The sequence below is a fragment of the Pseudophryne corroboree genome, chromosome 6 (assembly GCF_028390025.1).
Source record: "Pseudophryne corroboree isolate aPseCor3 chromosome 6, aPseCor3.hap2, whole genome shotgun sequence".
In the NCBI taxonomy this organism is placed as follows: domain Eukaryota; kingdom Metazoa; phylum Chordata; class Amphibia; order Anura; family Myobatrachidae; genus Pseudophryne; species Pseudophryne corroboree.
Window position 1 is genome coordinate 301,895,468 of NC_086449.1, and position 18,604 is coordinate 301,914,071.

General features: G+C 45.5%; 1 protein-coding gene across 2 annotated transcripts in view; it reads right to left on the reverse strand.

Annotated features, from left to right (window-relative positions):
• MYO1E (myosin IE) overlaps window positions 1–18,604 on the reverse strand; it is a 347,330-nt gene that overhangs the window by 178,756 nt on the left and 149,970 nt on the right. For both annotated transcript variants that reach the window (XM_063926190.1, XM_063926191.1), the window contains one exon: window positions 13,053–13,147. In XM_063926190.1, the coding sequence (XP_063782260.1) occupies window positions 13,053–13,147 (95 nt within the window). The remainder of the gene's footprint in view (window positions 1–13,052; window positions 13,148–18,604) is intronic.

Genomic DNA, 18,604 nt, shown 5'->3' on the forward strand with positions numbered 1-18,604 from the left:
TCCAAGTCCCTAGTAGCCGCAGGCACCACAATAGGCTGGTTCAGGTGAAACGCTGACACCACCTTTGGGAGAAATTGGGGACGAGTCCTCAATTTTGCCCTATCCATATGGAAAATAAGATAAGGGCTTTTACATGATAAAGCCGCCAATTCTGACACACGCCTGGCTGAAGCCAAAGCCAATAACATGACCACTTTCCACGTGAGATATTTCAGATCCACGGTTTTTAGTGGCTCAAACCAATGTGATTTTAAGAAACTCAACATCACGTTGAGATCCCAAGGTGCCACAGGAGGCACAAATGGGGGCTGAATATGCAGCACTCCTTTCACAAATGTCTGAACTTCAGGTACTGAAGCTAGTTCTTTTTGAAAGAAAATCGACAGAGCCGAGATCTGTACTTTAATGGAGCCTAGTTTTAGGCCCATATTAACTCCTGCTTGCAGGAAATGCAGAAATCGACCTAGTTGAAATTCCTCTGTTGGGGCCTTTTCGGCCTCACACCATGCAACATACTTCCGCCATATGCGGTGATAATGATTTGCTGTAACCTCTTTTCTAGCTTTAATAAGCGTAGGAATGACTTCCTCCGGAATGCCCTTTTCCTTCAGGATCCGGCGTTCAACCGCCATGCCGTCAAATGCAGCCGCGGTAAGTCTTGGAACAGACAGGGCCTCTGCTGTAGCAGGTCTTGTCTGAGCGTCAGAGACCACGGGTCCTCTGAGATCATCTCTTGAAGTTCCGGGTACCACGCTCTTCTTGGCCAATCCGGAACCACGAGAATTGTGTTTACACCTCGCTTTCTTATTATTCTCAATACCTTTGGTATGAGAGGTAGAGGAGGGAACACATAAACTGACTGGTACACCCACGGTGTCACTAGAGCGTCCACAGCTATCGCCTGAGGGTCTCTTGACCTGGCGCAATACCTCTCTAGTTTTTTGTTTAGGCGGGACGCCATCATGTCCACCTGTGGACGACCCCACTGATTTACAATCATTTGGAAGACTTCTGGATGAAGTCCCCACTCTCCCGGGTGGAGGTCGTGCCTGCTGAGAAAGTCTGCTTCCCAGTTGTCCACTCCCGGGATGAACACTGCTGACAGTGCTAGTACATGATTTTCCGCCCATCGGAGAATCCTTGTGGCTTCTGCCATTGCCATCCTGCTTCTTGTGCCGCCCTGTCGATTCACATGGGCGACTGCCGTGATGTTGTCTGACTGGATCAGCACCGGCTGGTGTAGGAGCAGGGATTTTGCTTGACTTAGGGCATTGTAAATGGCCCTTAGTTCCAGAATATTTATGTGAAGGGAAGTATCCTGACTTGACCATAGTCCTTGGAAGTTTCTTCCCTTTGTGACTGCCCCCCAGCCTCGTAGGCTGGCATCCGTGGTCACCAGGACCCAGTCCTGTATGCCGAATCTGCGGCCCTCCAAAAGATGAGCACTCTGCAGCCACCACAGAAGAGACACCCTGGTTCTTGGGGACAGGGTTATCAAGCGATGCATCTGAAGATGCGATCCGGACCACTTGTCCAACAGGTCCCACTGAAAAATCCTGGCATGGAACCTGCCGAATGGAATTGCTTCGTAAGAAGCTACCATCTTTCCCAGGACCCGCGTGCAGTGATGCACCGATACCTGTTTTGGTTTTAGGAGGTCTCTGACTAGAGAAGACAACTCCCTGGCTTTCTCCTCCGGGAGAAACACTTTTTTCTGGACTGTGTCCAGAATCATTCCCAGGAACATTAGACGTGTCGTCGGGACCAGCTGTGACTTTGGGGCGGGCTCCCACCTGTGCCTTTTGGAATCTGCATTTCCAGTCCACTGGCGAGTCCATAAGCATCTCCTAGCAGAGATGGACAATGCACTTATTTTAGATGCCAGCCGGCAGACTTCCCTCTGTGCATCTCTCATATATAAGACTGAGTCTTTGATATGGTCAATTGTTAGCAGAATCGTGTCTGTCTAGTGTGTCAATATTTTCTGACAGTTTATCCGACCACGCAGCGGCAGCACTGCACATCCATGCTGACGCAATAGCTGGTCTAAGTATAATGCCTGAGTGTGTATATACAGACTTCAGGATCGCCTCCTGCTTTCTATCAGCAGGTTCCTTAAGGGCGGCCGTATCCTGAGACGGTAGTGCCACCTTTTTAGACAAACGTGTGAGCGCTTTATCCACTCTAGGAGGTGTTTCCCAACGTAACCTATCCTCTGGCGGGAAAGGGAACGCCATTAGTACCTTCTTAGGAATTACCAATTTCTTATCAGGGGAAGCCCACGCTTCTTCACACACTTCATTTAATTCATCTGACGGGGGAAAAACTACAGGTAGTTTTTTCTCCCCAAACATAATACCCTTTTTTGTGGTACCTGGATGTAAATCAGAGATATTTAACACCTCTTTCATTGCCTCAATCATGCAGTGAATGGCCTTAATGGGCATTAAATTTGACTCGTCGTCGACACTGGTGTCAGTATCCGTGTCGACATCTACTTCATCTACTTGTGCCATCTGAGATAGCGGGCGTTTCAGAGCCCCTGATGACTTTTGAGACACCTGGACAGGCACGAGCTGAGAACTCGGCTGTCCCGCAGTCGGCATGTCGTCAAATTTCTTATGTAATGAGTCTATACGTGCACTCATTTCTTTCCATAAGCACATCCACTCAGGTGTCTGCCCCCCAGGGGGTGACATCCCTTCTAAAGGCATCTGCTCCGCCTCCACCTCATTATCCTCATCAAACATGTCGACACAGCCGTACCGACACACTCCACACACACAGGGAATGCTCAATATAGAGGACAGGACCCACAAAAGCCCTTTGGGGGGACAGAGTGAGAGTATGCCAGCACACACCAGAGCGCTATATAAGGCAGGGACTAACTGAGTTATGTCCCTTATAGCTGCTTTTTAATATAAACTATATACTGCGCCAAATTAAATGCCCCCCCTCTCTCTTTTTTACCCTTTTCTGTAGAGTAGTCTGCAGGGGAGAGCCAGGGAGCTTCCTTCCAGCGGAACTGTGAGGGAAAAATGGCGCCCAGTGTGCTGAGGGAGATAGCTCCGCCCCTTTTCCGCGGCCTATTCTCCCGCTTTTTTCTGGATTCTGGCAGGGGTATTTACCTCATATATAGCCCCTGGGGCTATATATTGAGGTATTTTTGCCAGCCAAGGTGTTTTTATTGCTGCCTCAGGGCGCCCCCCCCCCCCAGCGCCCTGCACCCTCAGTGACCGGAGTGTGAAGTGTGAGAGGAGCAATGGCGCACAGCTGCAGTGCTGTGCGCTACCTTGGTGAAGACTGATGTCTTCATGCCGCCGATTTTCCGGACCATCTTCTTGCTTCTGGCTCTGTAAGGGGGACGGCGGCGCGACTCCGGGACCGAACATCAAGGCTGGGCCTGCGGTCGATCCCTCTGGAGCTAATGGTGTCCAGTAGCCTAAGAAGCCCAATCCGGCTGCAAGCAGGCGAGTTCGCTTCTTCTCCCCTTAGTCCCTCGCTGCAGTGAGCCTGTTGCCAGCAGGTCTCACTGAAAATAATAAACCTAAGACTATCTTTCTTCTAAGAGCTCAGGAGAGCCCCTAGTGTGCATCCAACCTCGGCCGGGCACAAAATCTAACTGAGGCTTGGAGGAGGGTCATAGTGGGAGGAGCCAGTGCACACCAGGTAGTCCTAAATCTTTCTAGAGTGCCCAGCCTCCTTCGGAGCCCGCCATTCCCCATGGTCCTTTCGGAGTTCCCAGCATCCACTAGGACGTTAGAGAAATACTCTTATTAGAAATGTAACAATTCTAAGTAAGAAGAACTAAAATTAGATGTACCCTGAATAAATCCTCAAAATTCCTGTCTCTGTGGAGTACAAATGCCATTACAGGACCATCGGTCTACTGGCAACTTCCCTCTAATAATTAAATATATCTATACTTTCATTAAAGAAAAAGAAAACAAAACATTATTTTGGTCTAACTATAAGACCATATCAATTCTTTGAATATGAAGACGCAGCTCGATTATCATAGGGTACAGAAGTAATTTCAAATATATTTGAAAATCAAAGTGAACCATAGGTTGCCATAGAATGTATAATGACTCCAAGGGTTATCTCTTATGGTTGTTCATGGAAGGTTCTACCATTGATGGTTTCTAACCATGGTCCGTAAATACTTTGGGAATGTATACGCGCAGACTGTGGCCATGCATCCACAAACCTCTGCCACAAATGTACACCACTGTAAAACAATCACCAGCAGTCCATCAATGTTTACTAACCAGCGATGGTTAATGTCCAACCCTAGTAGATTTACTAAACCAGGAGTGTTTTGTATATAATGTTACTGCCCTTTAAAACCAGCGGCCAGAATAGAAGAAAAGCTGCAGCTTTAAAAATAAACTCGCAAATATCAGAGTGCAGCATATGACAGCAGATTATACATCTGTGGGAATTCTTATACACACAGTCAAGCTGGGTACACTCTATATGATGTAGAGTGTAGCCTAAAATCCTCCCGATTCATTGTTCGATAAATTGGGTGGGTTTTTTTGTCCCATCTGATGTGCTGCACATCAGATGGAAAATTACATGAAGCATGTAATGTTATATTGCGTTGTCACAGGACGGATTATGTAGTGTGTATGCAGATGCGATATATCGTTGCATCGCCATGTCACTGGGTCACACCGGCATTCAAGGGTCTACCCACCTTCAGGGTGAGAAGACAAAACTCAATTATTGCTGCAGTTTTGTAATTTGCTATACAAGCAAAAATAATCACCAAGTGTTCCTTCCTACAGCTATTACGAGGAGCATTGCTACATACAGATGTAGCCACCTTTATCTTGAGTGGCTGAGGCGTTTGTCCCGATCGAGCATATGCAGCGTAGGGAGGCGCGCCTAGTCACAGAGAGGCGTACCTAATCGCACGGAGGCAGACATGGCGTTTGGCGTTACCTTTACGTGTAATACCTGCGATCAGCCACCAGATGTCGCTTTTTACAATCACCACTGCGCATGCGTGTGGTCTCCCGTAAAATACAATACTGAAATACATAATAAGGACTACTTTACTAAGGCGTCTCATTACGCTGCATACAGTAAATACTCATTACGCTGCATTATTTAATACAGTACTGTATATACAGTACGACACAGACGCAAATAGTACAGCATACAGTATATGATCCATCTACAATACTTTATGAATACTGTATGTGAGCGTCCAAGTACCGCAGACAAAACATACTGTAAAACCAGTAGTGTACACTGTCGCAAATGGATGTGTGTTAGAAATTCACTATTGCCTCTCAAGATTAGGAATTTTGTACAGTACTGTATGTTATCGTCCTAATCCCGTAGCCATTACAGCATAATCAAAACCAATGGATTTATACATTTGTCTGCGGCGAAGTGGTGAAGTGTTTCGCTTCCTATACTCAGAGTCCCGGGTTCGATTCCTTAAGTACGAATGCATGTTAGTTTTTTTCAGACACTTTATTATTTTTTTTATTCACATAAACCAGGGCAAAGCTGCATGAGCGGTTCTATGCGATCGAGTCCGGTGTACCATAATGTGCAGGTTCTATGCAGGTTAAGGTTCTATGCTCCGTACAGTACACATACAATTCTGTAGCTGGGCAGACTGAATAGAAATGGCTACCACCTATGACTCCTTGCCCCACAGAGGCCCTAGGCTACGGAGCAAGTAATACTATAGTCCAGATTGTACAGACTATGGGGCAATGCTGAAGGAGCGTCACAATCCCCTAGCTAAAATACACAGTATGCACATTATGGTACACCGGACTCGATCGCATAGCACACTGGCAAAATGGCCGCCGCCCCTGAACCCTTGTGCAGGTTATGGGGCAATGCTGAAGGAGCGTCACAATCCCCAAAATACACAGGGGCGATGAGGATAAGCTACTGTAGGATTGCATACAGTATTACGGTACACCGGACTCAATCGCATAGCACACTGTCAAAATGACCACTACCCCTGAACCCCCACCTCGTGGCAGGCAGCAGTCGGGTATGGAATGAGAAATGGCATAAGCTGTGCAGGCTACGGGGCGATGCTGAAGGAGCGTCACAATCCCCTAGCCAAAATACTGTACACAGAGATAAGCGAGGTCTATGCACATTACAGTACGTTACACCGGGCTCGATCGCATAGCAAACTGACAAAACACAAGTTTTACATAAAGCAGGCCAAAGCTGCAGGAGAGTTTCTCCTGTAAAGGTTCTATGCACCGTATGGTACTGTACACATACAATTCTATAGCAGGGCAGACTCAATTTAAATGGCTACCGCCTGTGACTCCTAGCTCCTAGGAGGCACTCAGCTATGGAGCAAATAACAGCACAGATTTTGCAGGCTACGGGGCAATGCTGAAGGAGCGTCACAATCCCCTAGCTACAATACACTGGGGCGATAGAGATAATCGAGTGGCTGGAGGGGGGGTCCCCTTGATTTAAGGGGCCCCCACTCCTCCAGGGTACCCCGGCCAGGTGTGACTAGTTGGGTATTTAATTCCATGGCCGCAGGGACCGGTATAAAAGTGTCCCGCGGCTGTGCATTATCTGTCCAGCTAGTGGAGCCCAGTGCTGGTTCAAAAAATATGGGAAACCCCTACGCTTTTTTGTCCCCCTTATTTTTTGCACCAGGACCAGGCGCAGAGCCCGGTGCTGGTTCTAAAAAGATGGGGGATCCCGTGTCCATTTTTTCCGTATTCCTGCCGGAATTCAACCGCAATTGCATATACTGTACCCCTTAATGTCACTGCTTACAGTATACAGTATTTAGACATGAGCTTGTGTACAGTATCTGTCATGAGGTGCTTTTTTCACGTCACAGTACTGTCCTTGATTCACGTTGTGTCACACAGTAGAGCACCGTATTCACGTCACAGTACTGTCCTTGATTCACGTTGTGTCACACAGTAGAGCACCGTATTCACGTCAAAGTACTGTCCTTGATTCACGTTGTGTCACACAGTAGAGCACCTTATTCACGTTACTGTACTGTACGTCACAGTAGTGCAGTAGTATATCCACATTACGTCACAAAGTAGAGATCTGCCACAGTCATGAACCTTATAACACATTATGCAAGAGTAATGCACGTCAGAACACATTAGGCCACTGTAACACCCCTTAGAATAATTTCTACCACAGTAACGTCCCTTAGAACACTGTACTATCTGAAACACAAATCTTCTAAAAAAATAGTTACTGTACTTGAACTTTGGGTATAAAAATCGGTACTCTCAGCGTGGGAGGCAGGAGACTGCAATTACAGCTGCACGTTACACTGAATGATAATGTACGATACACTGCACAATACGCTGCAGGTACACTGCATGACACACTGCAATTAAACCACACAATGCACTGCACGACACTGCATACTGTATGCACTGCGTGATACGACAACATTTCCCTGCAAAATATGATACAATGTACACTGCACAAAAAACTGCAATTACAGTACCACATGTGTATACAGTACACTGCACGATGTGATTCACTATGCATTACACTCACTGCACAATACCATATACTGAATGTACACTGCATGACACGCTGCAATTACGCAGCACGATACACTGTGATACACTGCATATACTGTACACTGCATGATACTGTACACACTGCACAATCGTAGACCACGTGGATTGTAAAGAACTACTGTATACTGTATATACAAGTTTAAAAAAGTAATAATTGTTTATGTAAAACTCATGTCGATCTTCTTCCATGTCAACTTAACGACCATGTCAACCTACAGTAACTGGTGTCAACCAATTTCAAAAGCCGCACCATCTAGGTCGACACCAAAAAACAAATTGACCTTTTGACCCGGGTTAATGTTTGGTCCTTGTTTAACCATTTGTTTACCACAAATACAGTGCTGTATAGACCGGATACCTGCTGCTACAGCAGCCCCTGCTATAATGTACTGTACCTGTAACTACAGTAACTTAAAGTACAGTAATCTACAGTAATGTACAGTACTGTACTTACAATCCCTTATGGCCTGCAGGCGTCTTGGGGTCCTCCTAACGAGGTCACTCCATCTCCTCTGGAGTGACCTCACCGTTCTCCTCCGGTTATATCTCCGGAGGATGTCCCTGCTGGCCCTCCGGTACGCCCTAATTTTCTCCTCGTTGCTGGCGAGAGTTCTGTCCCGCCAGCAAACGAGGAGACGCAGCTCACCCAGAGCATAAGGACGGTCCCTTCCAGCAGCCATGACACCGTCCTTATGCTCAATGAGCGTCTCAGACGTCGTGCGTCTCAGACGTCGTGCGTCTCAGACGTTGTGCGTTCCAGGCATTCAACGTAGTTCATGTACTGTACTTTGTGCTTCCCTTAGTTTTGAGTATGCCGTAGTAGTGGACTCGGACGCTCATGTAATTGCATTTCAAAGGCACAGTACAGTATTTCCCATTGTCTCCCCCTACCCCCATCGCCCTTCCCCCCTGGGAGCCTGCACAGGGAGGGAATTCATTCAGGTCATGTGCAATACACAAACGCTGAAGATCTACTGTACAGTACTGTTTTGCTCAGTTAGTAGTGTCAGAATACCCTCATTTCATTCCCGCTGTTTAGTTGCATTTAGCGTAAAGAATCGCTCCTGCAGATGTACTCTGATTTATATGTAACTTGTGTGCACCTTTCCATTGACTGTCTTACAATGTAGATAAAATAATACAGTGTATTATTACAATAACAAAAAAACAAAAAAAAAGGCACATCACGTCTCGAACCCTGGACCCTCAGCGTGGGAGGTGGGAACCTTCACCCCTAGCCCACGACACCTCATGAGAGACTCCCAATTTCATGTGTGAAAGTACTGCAAACAGCGCCCGGCCCCCACCCCATTGGTGTTGGTTTATGCCTTAGAGGACTCGGACGCTCGCATTTGTGAAGCACGGTATTTTCCACCGCCTCCTGCTAGCCTATTGCCCTTCCCCCCTGGGAGCCTGCACAGATCATGCAGTAGACAGGGAGGGAATTCAGGTCATGTGCAATACACAAACGCCGAATATCTACTGTATAGTACTGTTTTGCTCACTTAGTAGCGTCAGAATACACTCATTTCTACTCATTGCCGTTGTGCAGTTGCATTTAGCGTAAAGAATCGCTCCTGCAGATGTACTTTGATTTATGTGAAACCTGTGTGCATCCTTCCATTGGATGTATTAGAGAGAAAAAAATTTTTTTTTTTAAATGAATGTCACGGGAACACACAAAAAAAATGGTTGGCATTTCCTTCCCATTGGTGTTGGTTTACAGTATGCCGTAGTGGACTCGGACGCTCATGTAATTGCATTTCAAAGGCACAGTACAGTACGGTATTTCCCATCGTCTCCCCCTACCCCCATCGCCCTTCCCCCCTGGGAGCCTGCACAGGGAGGGAATTCATTCAGGTCATGTGCAATACACAAACGCTGAAGATCTACTGTACAGTACTGTTTTGCTCAGTTAGTAGTGTCAGAATACCCTCATTTCATTCCCGCTGTTTAGTTGCATTTAGCGTAAAGAATCGCTCCTGCAGATGTACTCTGATTTATATGTAACTTGTGTGCACCTTTCCATTGACTGTCTTACAATGTAGATAAAATAATAGTGTATTATTACAATAACAAAACAAAAAAAAAGGCACATCACGTCTCGAACCCTGGACCCCCAGCGTGGGAGGTGGGAGCCTTCACCCCTAGCCCACGACGCCTCATGAGAGACTCCCAATTTCATGTGTGAAAGTACTGCAAACAGCGCCCGGCCCCCACCCCATTGGTGTTGGTTTATGCCTTAGAGGACTCGGACGCTCGCATTTGTAAAGCACGGTATTTTCCACCGCCTCCTGCTAGCTACTGTAGCCCTCCATTCCCAGACGCTCATGTATTTTAAAAGCACGGTGTTTATACATTGTCCTGTACATTCTTCCTTTTACACAATTACTGTAGTTGCATCTCCATACACATACTGTACAGTACTCCATACTTTTTCCACCGCCTCCCGTTACGCCTACAGTATTGCCAGAGCTGTAGATCAATCCGCCGCTATACTGTACGATCGAAAGTACTGGATTGGTGGAGCATTAGCCACACAGTGGTGGAGATGTGTAATGCATGATGAGTATCTAGATCGCCTCAACGCGCCTACCTGTGATTAAACTCAGCTATCGCCTTAGCGTGACTAAACGCCCGTCTCGGCGGAGAAACAGTCAAGATAAAGGTGGCTACATCTGTATAGTGTAATTAGATGAAGGGTATGTGGAGAGGCATGGAAGATTTTAAATGCATTTTAGTAGATTTTAGTTGTAGGCTTATTGCTCTAATTATAGAAAAACTCCAAAGTACTGCAGTGAGATGTACATATTCACATGACATTTGTGATTTTACTCGTCTCTAGTTGTGATGTCATCATCCGCTCATGTGAAGATGATGCAGAGTTACTGCTAGGATAATATAGCTACTGCTATATCTCACTATAATATTTCCAGCTACAGATCAAGCATTACCTGTCAATTGTGGTGGGTACTAAACACTAATATCAGAATGGTCCCAAACCATGGCTTCTGATTTACAGAAAATACATTACAAATTCATTTACATTTTTCCATTTTATGTTTCAATCAAAACACACTATAATTTAAGGTCTACAACAATCCCTTTTCTCAGATTCCCTTGACAGAGAAATGGCACTAATGGTTACCACATATCATCATACTTCCCTACTTCACAGTCATTTTCTTCTACATAGATAATGGCCTTTTGTGGAACTCTAAACAACCAAAGCCTGAGCCAATGTAAATACCCATGTGTGACATCCACTGCAAAAGCCATCCAGGTGCCTTAATTACACTTATTAATAAGTAGCAGCCTCAGAGCTCAGCAATGTAATTAAAGTTAAAAATAGGCTCTGCCATTAGCGTCTTGCAGAAATAAGATTTTCTCTCAAATAGAAAAAAACAAACAACTTTCCAGGTTATGGCACACATAGGGTCAGGTTATTATATCATTTGGATTTGGAGGTTCTATTGAGGGGGATGAATCACTCGGCTAACTCTGAACTATGAAAGACCAGCATTTTGAGAAGGAAGTTTGTTGGTGACACAAAAAAAAAAGAAAACAAAAACTTTAAAGCTTTGAGGTTGGAGAAAAATAAGGAAAGGTCAATTAATCATGTCCTGACTACCCAGGATATATTTTGAAGTTGATACTATATAAGCACGGTTTTCCAAACAGAGTGTTATTAGCAAATAGAGGTGAAGAAACGAGAGTCAAAATAGCAACCGTACTCCCAAACTGTTCCTGAAAGCATTTCCAGATGACGTAATTCATGATGCCACACCCTGAACAGTTGACCCTGGAACTACCTCCTTCAGCAACTACGGTTCCCAGTTCTAACAAAGAATACCTACTGTACCTCCCAACAAAAAAAGACTAGATAATATGAGGGATTTGTCTGCATCAGTATTGCGGTGCAGTCACATGTCTGCTAAAAACAGTCATTCATTGTCCCGTGCACCAGTTGTATCTTCCAACATTACCGGCAGTCAGGACAAAAAGTTCTGGTTAGCAAGATGGTGGGACAATCTCCCAGAATTAAGCCTAAATCAGAGAGTTAGGAGGTGTAAGGTTATGACGTAGTTCTTCTATGACAGTTTCAGCTCAGTTAGTTGAGATTTGCATATCTTTACATAGAATTTATATAGTTCTGCTTCACACTTTGGCCCCCATTTATTAAGCCTTGGAGAGTGATAAATTGCACGGTGAACTACCAACCAATCAGCTCCTAACTTCCATGTCACAGGCGGTGTTTGAAAAATGACAGTTAGGAGCTGGTTGGCTGGTCATTTATCACCATGCTATTTATCACTCTCCAAGTCTTGATAAATCTGGGCCTTTATTCTTAATTCGGTGGATTAAGAATGCTTGCTATAAACTAGCTATACAACCTTGAAGGCATGTACAGTCATATGGTAGAGTGCAATCCTGAAATGGTCCTTGTTCAGAAATGCTCTTAAAAAGGCAAACAGAAGCAGTCCATATGCACCAAGACTGCTCTTGCATTTTCACATTACTTATAGATTAATACTGATCCTGAAAGCTAGCCATATATGCTAAGGTGTTCTCATTCAGCCTGTTTCCAGAGTAAGCAGACATATGCCCACTTCGGATGAAGGTACAGACCAAGGGCGGGATGTAATGCTGCCTGAGTTTGGCAGCCGTGCAGGATGCCGGACGAACTCGGACGTTTTTTTAAAGGAGCAATCACTTACAAGGCAAAACCATGCCACTTTAAAAAAACGTCCAGGTTCGGCCGGCATCCCGCACAGCCGCCGAACTCGGGCGACATTACAGAAAGTTTGATCACTTTTGCCAACTGGTCCCAAGACACAACATAAATAAGTCAATCCTGATCAATATTTGACTGCGAATGGAAGGAAATCTGGTAGGCCAATTTCCCTATTCATGTAGACATATATGGTTATCACGGATAGGCATCATGGCAACTTCGAGCAAACATACTTCCAGCCTGTAATGTAAGGGAATATAGATCAAAGTTTGGTGAGGGATAAAGTGGAGAGAGATAAAGTACTAACCAATCAGCTTCTGTCATTTTTCAAACACAGCCTGTAACATTGCAGTTAGGAGCGGATTGGCTAGTACCTTATCTCTCTCTAAGGCTTAGTACATAGACCCCTCAGTCACCTATGTATGTCCACACGCTCTGTACTTAGGACAAGCAGCAGTCATCTGCCTGTGTATAGTAAGCATAGCTGGAGGAGTTGCTTGATGTATTGCAAAGAATAGTTGCTTATCAATAAACATGTACTATAATTTCTCATTTATTTACACATACATAAAAGACAGAACTTCCCAACATATAATTATTGATATATACATTGTGATTAAAGCATTGACTGATTACTGCTCTATACTCTTCATCTCATTGCGTTAGTCAATAATAATCACTTTGATGAAATGAAAGACAATGCGGAAGAAACATATACGAGGAAACATGAATTATTCAATACACCTTACCTTATAATGACACACTGGTTTTCCCTGTCAATGATCATGTTCCTATACATGTTATCAGCCAATGCATAGATATGTGGTGGATTTTCATACTGAGCCTAGAACACAGTAAACAAATATCAATGGTGGACAATTATATAAAATTACAGAGCTTAGTCATTGTTACAAATTAAAGTTACTGGTAAAACAACATTCTACGATAGATCATTCAGATCATCCTATAATTACAGGTCGAGTATCCCTTATCCAAAATGCTTGGGACCAGAGGTATTTTGGATATCGGATTTTTCCGTATTTTGGAATAATTGCATACCATAATGAGATATCATGGTGATGGGACCTAAGCCTAAGCACAGAATGCATTTATGTTACATATACACCATATACATACAGCCTGAAGGTCATTTTAGCCAATATTTTTTATAACTTTGTGCATTAAACAAAGTGTGTCTACATTCACACAATTCATTTATGTTTCATATACACCTTATACACACAGCCTGAAGGTCATTTAATACAAATATGTATAATAACTTTGTGTATTAAACATAGTCTGTGTACATTGAGCCATCAAAAAACAAAGGTTTCACTATCTCACTCTCACTCAAAAAAGTCCGTATTTCGGAATATATGGATATGGGATACTCAACCTGTATAAATAAAACATTCCATTATTTTCTACACAAAAAAAAAAAAGGTAATATGGAATGACGTGACCTACTGCTGGGGGGAGGATATTTTCTTTTACACTCCTACAGGATGTACTGTGACAGGGGAGTAATAATATGCTGTATGCCTCTTTCTCCCAAAGTACAAATAACATTAAAGCAAATAAAGATGTGTCCTCAAACATCATTGCTGCAGTCACGGCAAACAGCCCCTCGGTGCGACAGGTTCTGTTGGACTCTGCTAGCGTCGGGCGTTTTTTGTGACTTTTTTTGGCAAAAAGGAAACTTAGCTGCAACGCGGTCTAGCTAGGACTGTGCCGAGTAATTTGATTTGCGACACTTGTATATCTGTGTGTGACTGACTATCTGAGTCTCTATATGAAGTGCTACAGTGTAAGAGCGGCATCTTTTTTTCAATACTAGTTTCGTACTCTCTATACAGACTCAGTCACACAATATGCAAGAGTCACATATCAAATTAATCAGCAGATTGGTGCATTCTATCCAAACTGAGTAATGACTAAGATTCATTTACAACATAAAAAAGATGCCCGACGCTAGGAGAGATGCATGGGACCTGCCGGGTCACTCGCGCAAGGCATCTCTCGCTGTGTGGTGTATTAAGGCTAGATGTAGGAGGACATATCAGTAACAATAAAATAATGATGGAAAAATGATTATAAACATAATGGATGGTATTCAATTGATATATCACGCCCAATCTCCTTTCTAAAGTGATCCCGTTATCGCGCATATCGCACCCATACTAATCAGGTTTAGCTGCGTAAAGGGTAAGGGCACCTCGCTATCCCAGGGGTAACGAGCTGAAATGATGATACCACACCTGTCAGCAGAAACAGACCGGTTGTGAAAGGGAGCGGAAAGAATTGAATACCGCCCAATGAACAGATTAAACCTTTTTAATACACCTTCAAATATAGTGATGTAACACATAACTGCAGTGAATGCATGTGCTAAAACCAGACCCGTTTTGGATATTTCTATAAATGAAAAAAAAAATTTTTTGATTAGTTAAGCAATTTAGGGCCCATTTATCAATGAGTTTTAGCCATTTAAAACTTGCTGCGTCTACTAAATGATCCTCCAGCCAATCAAACGGTTGTCTTCAGTTTGCTGTGGCCGGGCTCCCGACGACCAGAATACGGGCACCGGAATCCCGACCGCTGGCATACAGACAGCTTTTCTTCCTCTTGGGGGTCCACAACCCCACTGGAGGGAAAAATCATAGCGTGGCGCGCGTAGCACGCCAGTGTGCACGCAAGGGGCTCATTTGCGCTCGCCCAGCTGTCGGTATGCCGGCGGTCGGGATTCCGGCTCCAGTATGTTGGCTGCGGGGAGCCCGACCGCCGGCATAACATACTAAACCCAATCAAACACATGTCAGGAGTGGATTGGCTGGAGCACCATTTACCATATGCAATAAGTTATAAATAGCTAAAACTCCTTGATAAATGAGCCCCATAATTAGTAATAATAAAAATTTACTCACCGGTAATTCTATTTCTCGTAGTCCGTAGTGGATGCTGGGACTCCGTAAGGACCATGGGGAATTGCGGCTCCGCAGGAGACTGGGCACAACTAAAAGAAAGCTTTAGACTACTGGTGTGCACTGGCTCCTCCCACTATGACCCTCCTCCAGACTTCAGTTAGGATACTGTGCCCGGAAGAGCTGACACAATAAGGAAGGATTTTGAATCCCGGGTAAGACTCATACCAGCCACACCAATCACACCGTATAACTCGTGATACAATACCCAGTTAACAGTATGATAACGACTGAGCCTCTCAACAGATGGCTCAACAATAACCCTTTAGTTAAACAATAACTATATACAAGTATTGCAGACAATCCGCACTTGGGATGGGCGCCCAGCATCCACTACGGACTACGAGAAATAGAATTACCGGTGAGTAAATTCTTATTTTCTCTGACGTCCTAAGTGGATGCTGGGACTCCGTAAGGACCATGGGGATTATACCAAAGCTCCCAAACGGGCGGGAGAGTGCGGATGACTCTGCAGCACCGAATGGGCAAACTCTAGGTCCTCCTCAGCCAGGGTGTCAAACTTATAGAATTTAGCAAACGTGTTTGACCCCGACCAAGTAGCTGCTCGGCAAAGTTGAAGAGCCGAGACCCCTCGGGCAGCCGCCCAAGAAGAGCCCACCTTCCTCGTGGAATGGGCTTTCACTGATTTAGGATGCGGCAGTCCAGCCGCAGAATGTGCAAGCTGAATCGTACTACAGATCCAGCGAGCAATAGTCTGCTTTGAAGCAGGTGCACCCAACTTGTTGGGCGCATACAGGATAAATAGCGAGTCAGTCTTTCTGACTCCAGCTGTCCTGGAAACATACATTTTCAGGGCCCTGACTACATCCAACGACTTGGAAGCCTCCAAGTCTTTAGTAGCCGCAGGCACCACGATAGGTTGGTTCAGATGAAAGGCTGATACCACCTTAGGGAGAAATTGGGGACGAGTCCTCAATTCTGCCCTATCCATATGGAAAATCAGATAAGGGCTTTTACATGACAAAGCCGCCAATTCTGATACACGCCTGGCCGAAGTCAAGGCCAACAACATGACCACTTTCCACGTGAGATATTTCAATTCCACGGTTTTAAGTGGCTCAAACCAATGCGACTTTAGGAAATCCAACACCACGTTGAGATCCCAAGGTGCCACTGGAGGCACAAAAGGGGGCTGAATATGCAGCACTCCCTTAACAAAAGTTTGAACTTCAGGTAGTGAAGCCAGTTCTCTCTGGAAGAAAATCGATAGAGCCGAAATTTGGACCTTAATGGAACCCAATTTAGGCCCATAGTCACCCCTGACTGTAGGAAGTGCAGGAAACGGCCCAGCTGAAATTCTTCCGTTGGGGCCTTCCTGGCCTCACACCACGCAACATATTTTCGCCATATGCGGTGATAATGGTTTGCGGTTACTTCTTTCCTAGCTTTAATCAGCGTAGGAATGACTTCCTCCGGAATGCCCTTTTCCTTCAGGATCCGGTGTTCAACCGCCATGCCGTCAAACGCAGCCGCGGTAAGTCTTGGAACAGACAGGGCCCCTGCTGCAGCAGGTCCTGTGTGAGCGGCAGAGGCCATGGGTCCTCTGAGATCATTTCCTGAAGTTCCGGGTACCAAGCTCTTCTTGGCCAATCCGGAACAATGAGTATAGTTCTTACTCCTCTTCTCCTTATTATCCTCAGTACCTTTGGTATGAGAGGAAGAGGAGGGAATACATAAACCGACCGGTACACCCACGGTGTCACTAGAGCGTCCACAGCTATCGCCTGCGGGTCTCTTGACCTGGCGCAATATTTTTCTAGCTTTTTGTTTAGGCGGGACGCCATCATGTCCACCTGTGGACTTTCCCAACGGTTTACAATCAGTTGGAAGACTTCTGGATGAAGTCCCCACTCTCCCGGGTGGAGGTCGTGTCTGCTGAGGAAGTCTGCTTCCCAGTTGTCCACTCCCGGAATGAACACTGCTGCCAGTGCTAACACGTGATTTTCCGCCCATCGGAGAATCCTTGTGGCTTCTGCCATCGCCATCCTGCTTCTCGTGCCGCCCTGTTGGTTTACATGGGCGACCGCCGTGATGTTGTCTGACTGGATCAGTACGGCTGGTTTTAAAGCAGGGGTTTTGCCTGACTTAGGGCATTGTAAATGGCCCTCAGTTCCAGAATATTTATGTGCAGGGAAGTCTCCTGACTTGACCATAGTCCTTGGAAGTTTCTTCCCTGTGTGACTGCCCCCCAGCCTCGAAGGCTTGCATCCGTGGTCACCAGGACCGTGGTCTCCTGTATGCCGAATCTGTGGCCCTCTTGAAGATGAGCACTCTGCAGCCACCACAGCAGACACACCCTGGTCCTTGGAGACAGGGTTATCAGCCGATGCATCTGAAGATGCGATCCGGACCACTTGTCCAACAGGTCCCACTGAAAGGTTCTTGCATGGAACCTGCCGAATGGAATTGCTTCGTAGGAAGCTACCATCTTACCCAGGATCCGCGTGCAGTGATGCACCGACACCTGTTTTGGTTTTAGGAGGCCTCTGACTAGAGATGACAGCTCCTTGGCCTTCTCCTCCGGGAGAAACACTTTTTTCTGTTCTGTGTCCAGAACCATCCCCAGGAACAGTAGACGTGTCGTAGGGACCAGCTGTGACTTTGGAATATTTAGAATCCAGCCGTGCTGTTGTAGCACCTCCCGAGATAGTGCTACCCCGACCAACAACTGTTCCCTGGACCTCGCCTTTATCAGGAGATCGTCCAAGTACGGGATAATTAAAACTCCCTTCTTTCGAAGGAGTATCATCATTTCGGCCATTACCTTGGTAAAGACCCTCGGAGCCGTGGATAGACCGAACGGCAACGTAATGACAATCCTGTACCACAAATCTGAGGTACTCCTGGTGAGGATGGTAAATGGGGACATGCAGGTAAGCATCCTTGATGTCCAGTGATACCATGTAATCCCCCTCGTCCAGGCTTGCAATAACCGCCCTGAGCGATTCCATCTTGAACTTGAATTTTTTTATATACGTGTTCAAGGATTTCAAATTTCAAATGGGTCTCACCGAACCGTCCGGTTTCGGTACCACAAACATTGTGGAATAGTAACCCCGTCCTTGTTGAAGTAGGGGCACCTTTACTATCACCTGTTGTGAATACAGCTTGTGAATTGCCTGTAATATTGCCTCCCTGCCTGAGGGAGTTGTTGGTAAGGCAGATTTGAGGAAACGGCGGGGGGGGGGAGACGTCTCGAATTCCAGCTTGTACCCCTGAGATACTACTTGAAAGATCCAGGGATCCACCCGTGAGCGAGCTCACTGATCGCTGAAATTTTTGAGACAGGCCCCCACCGT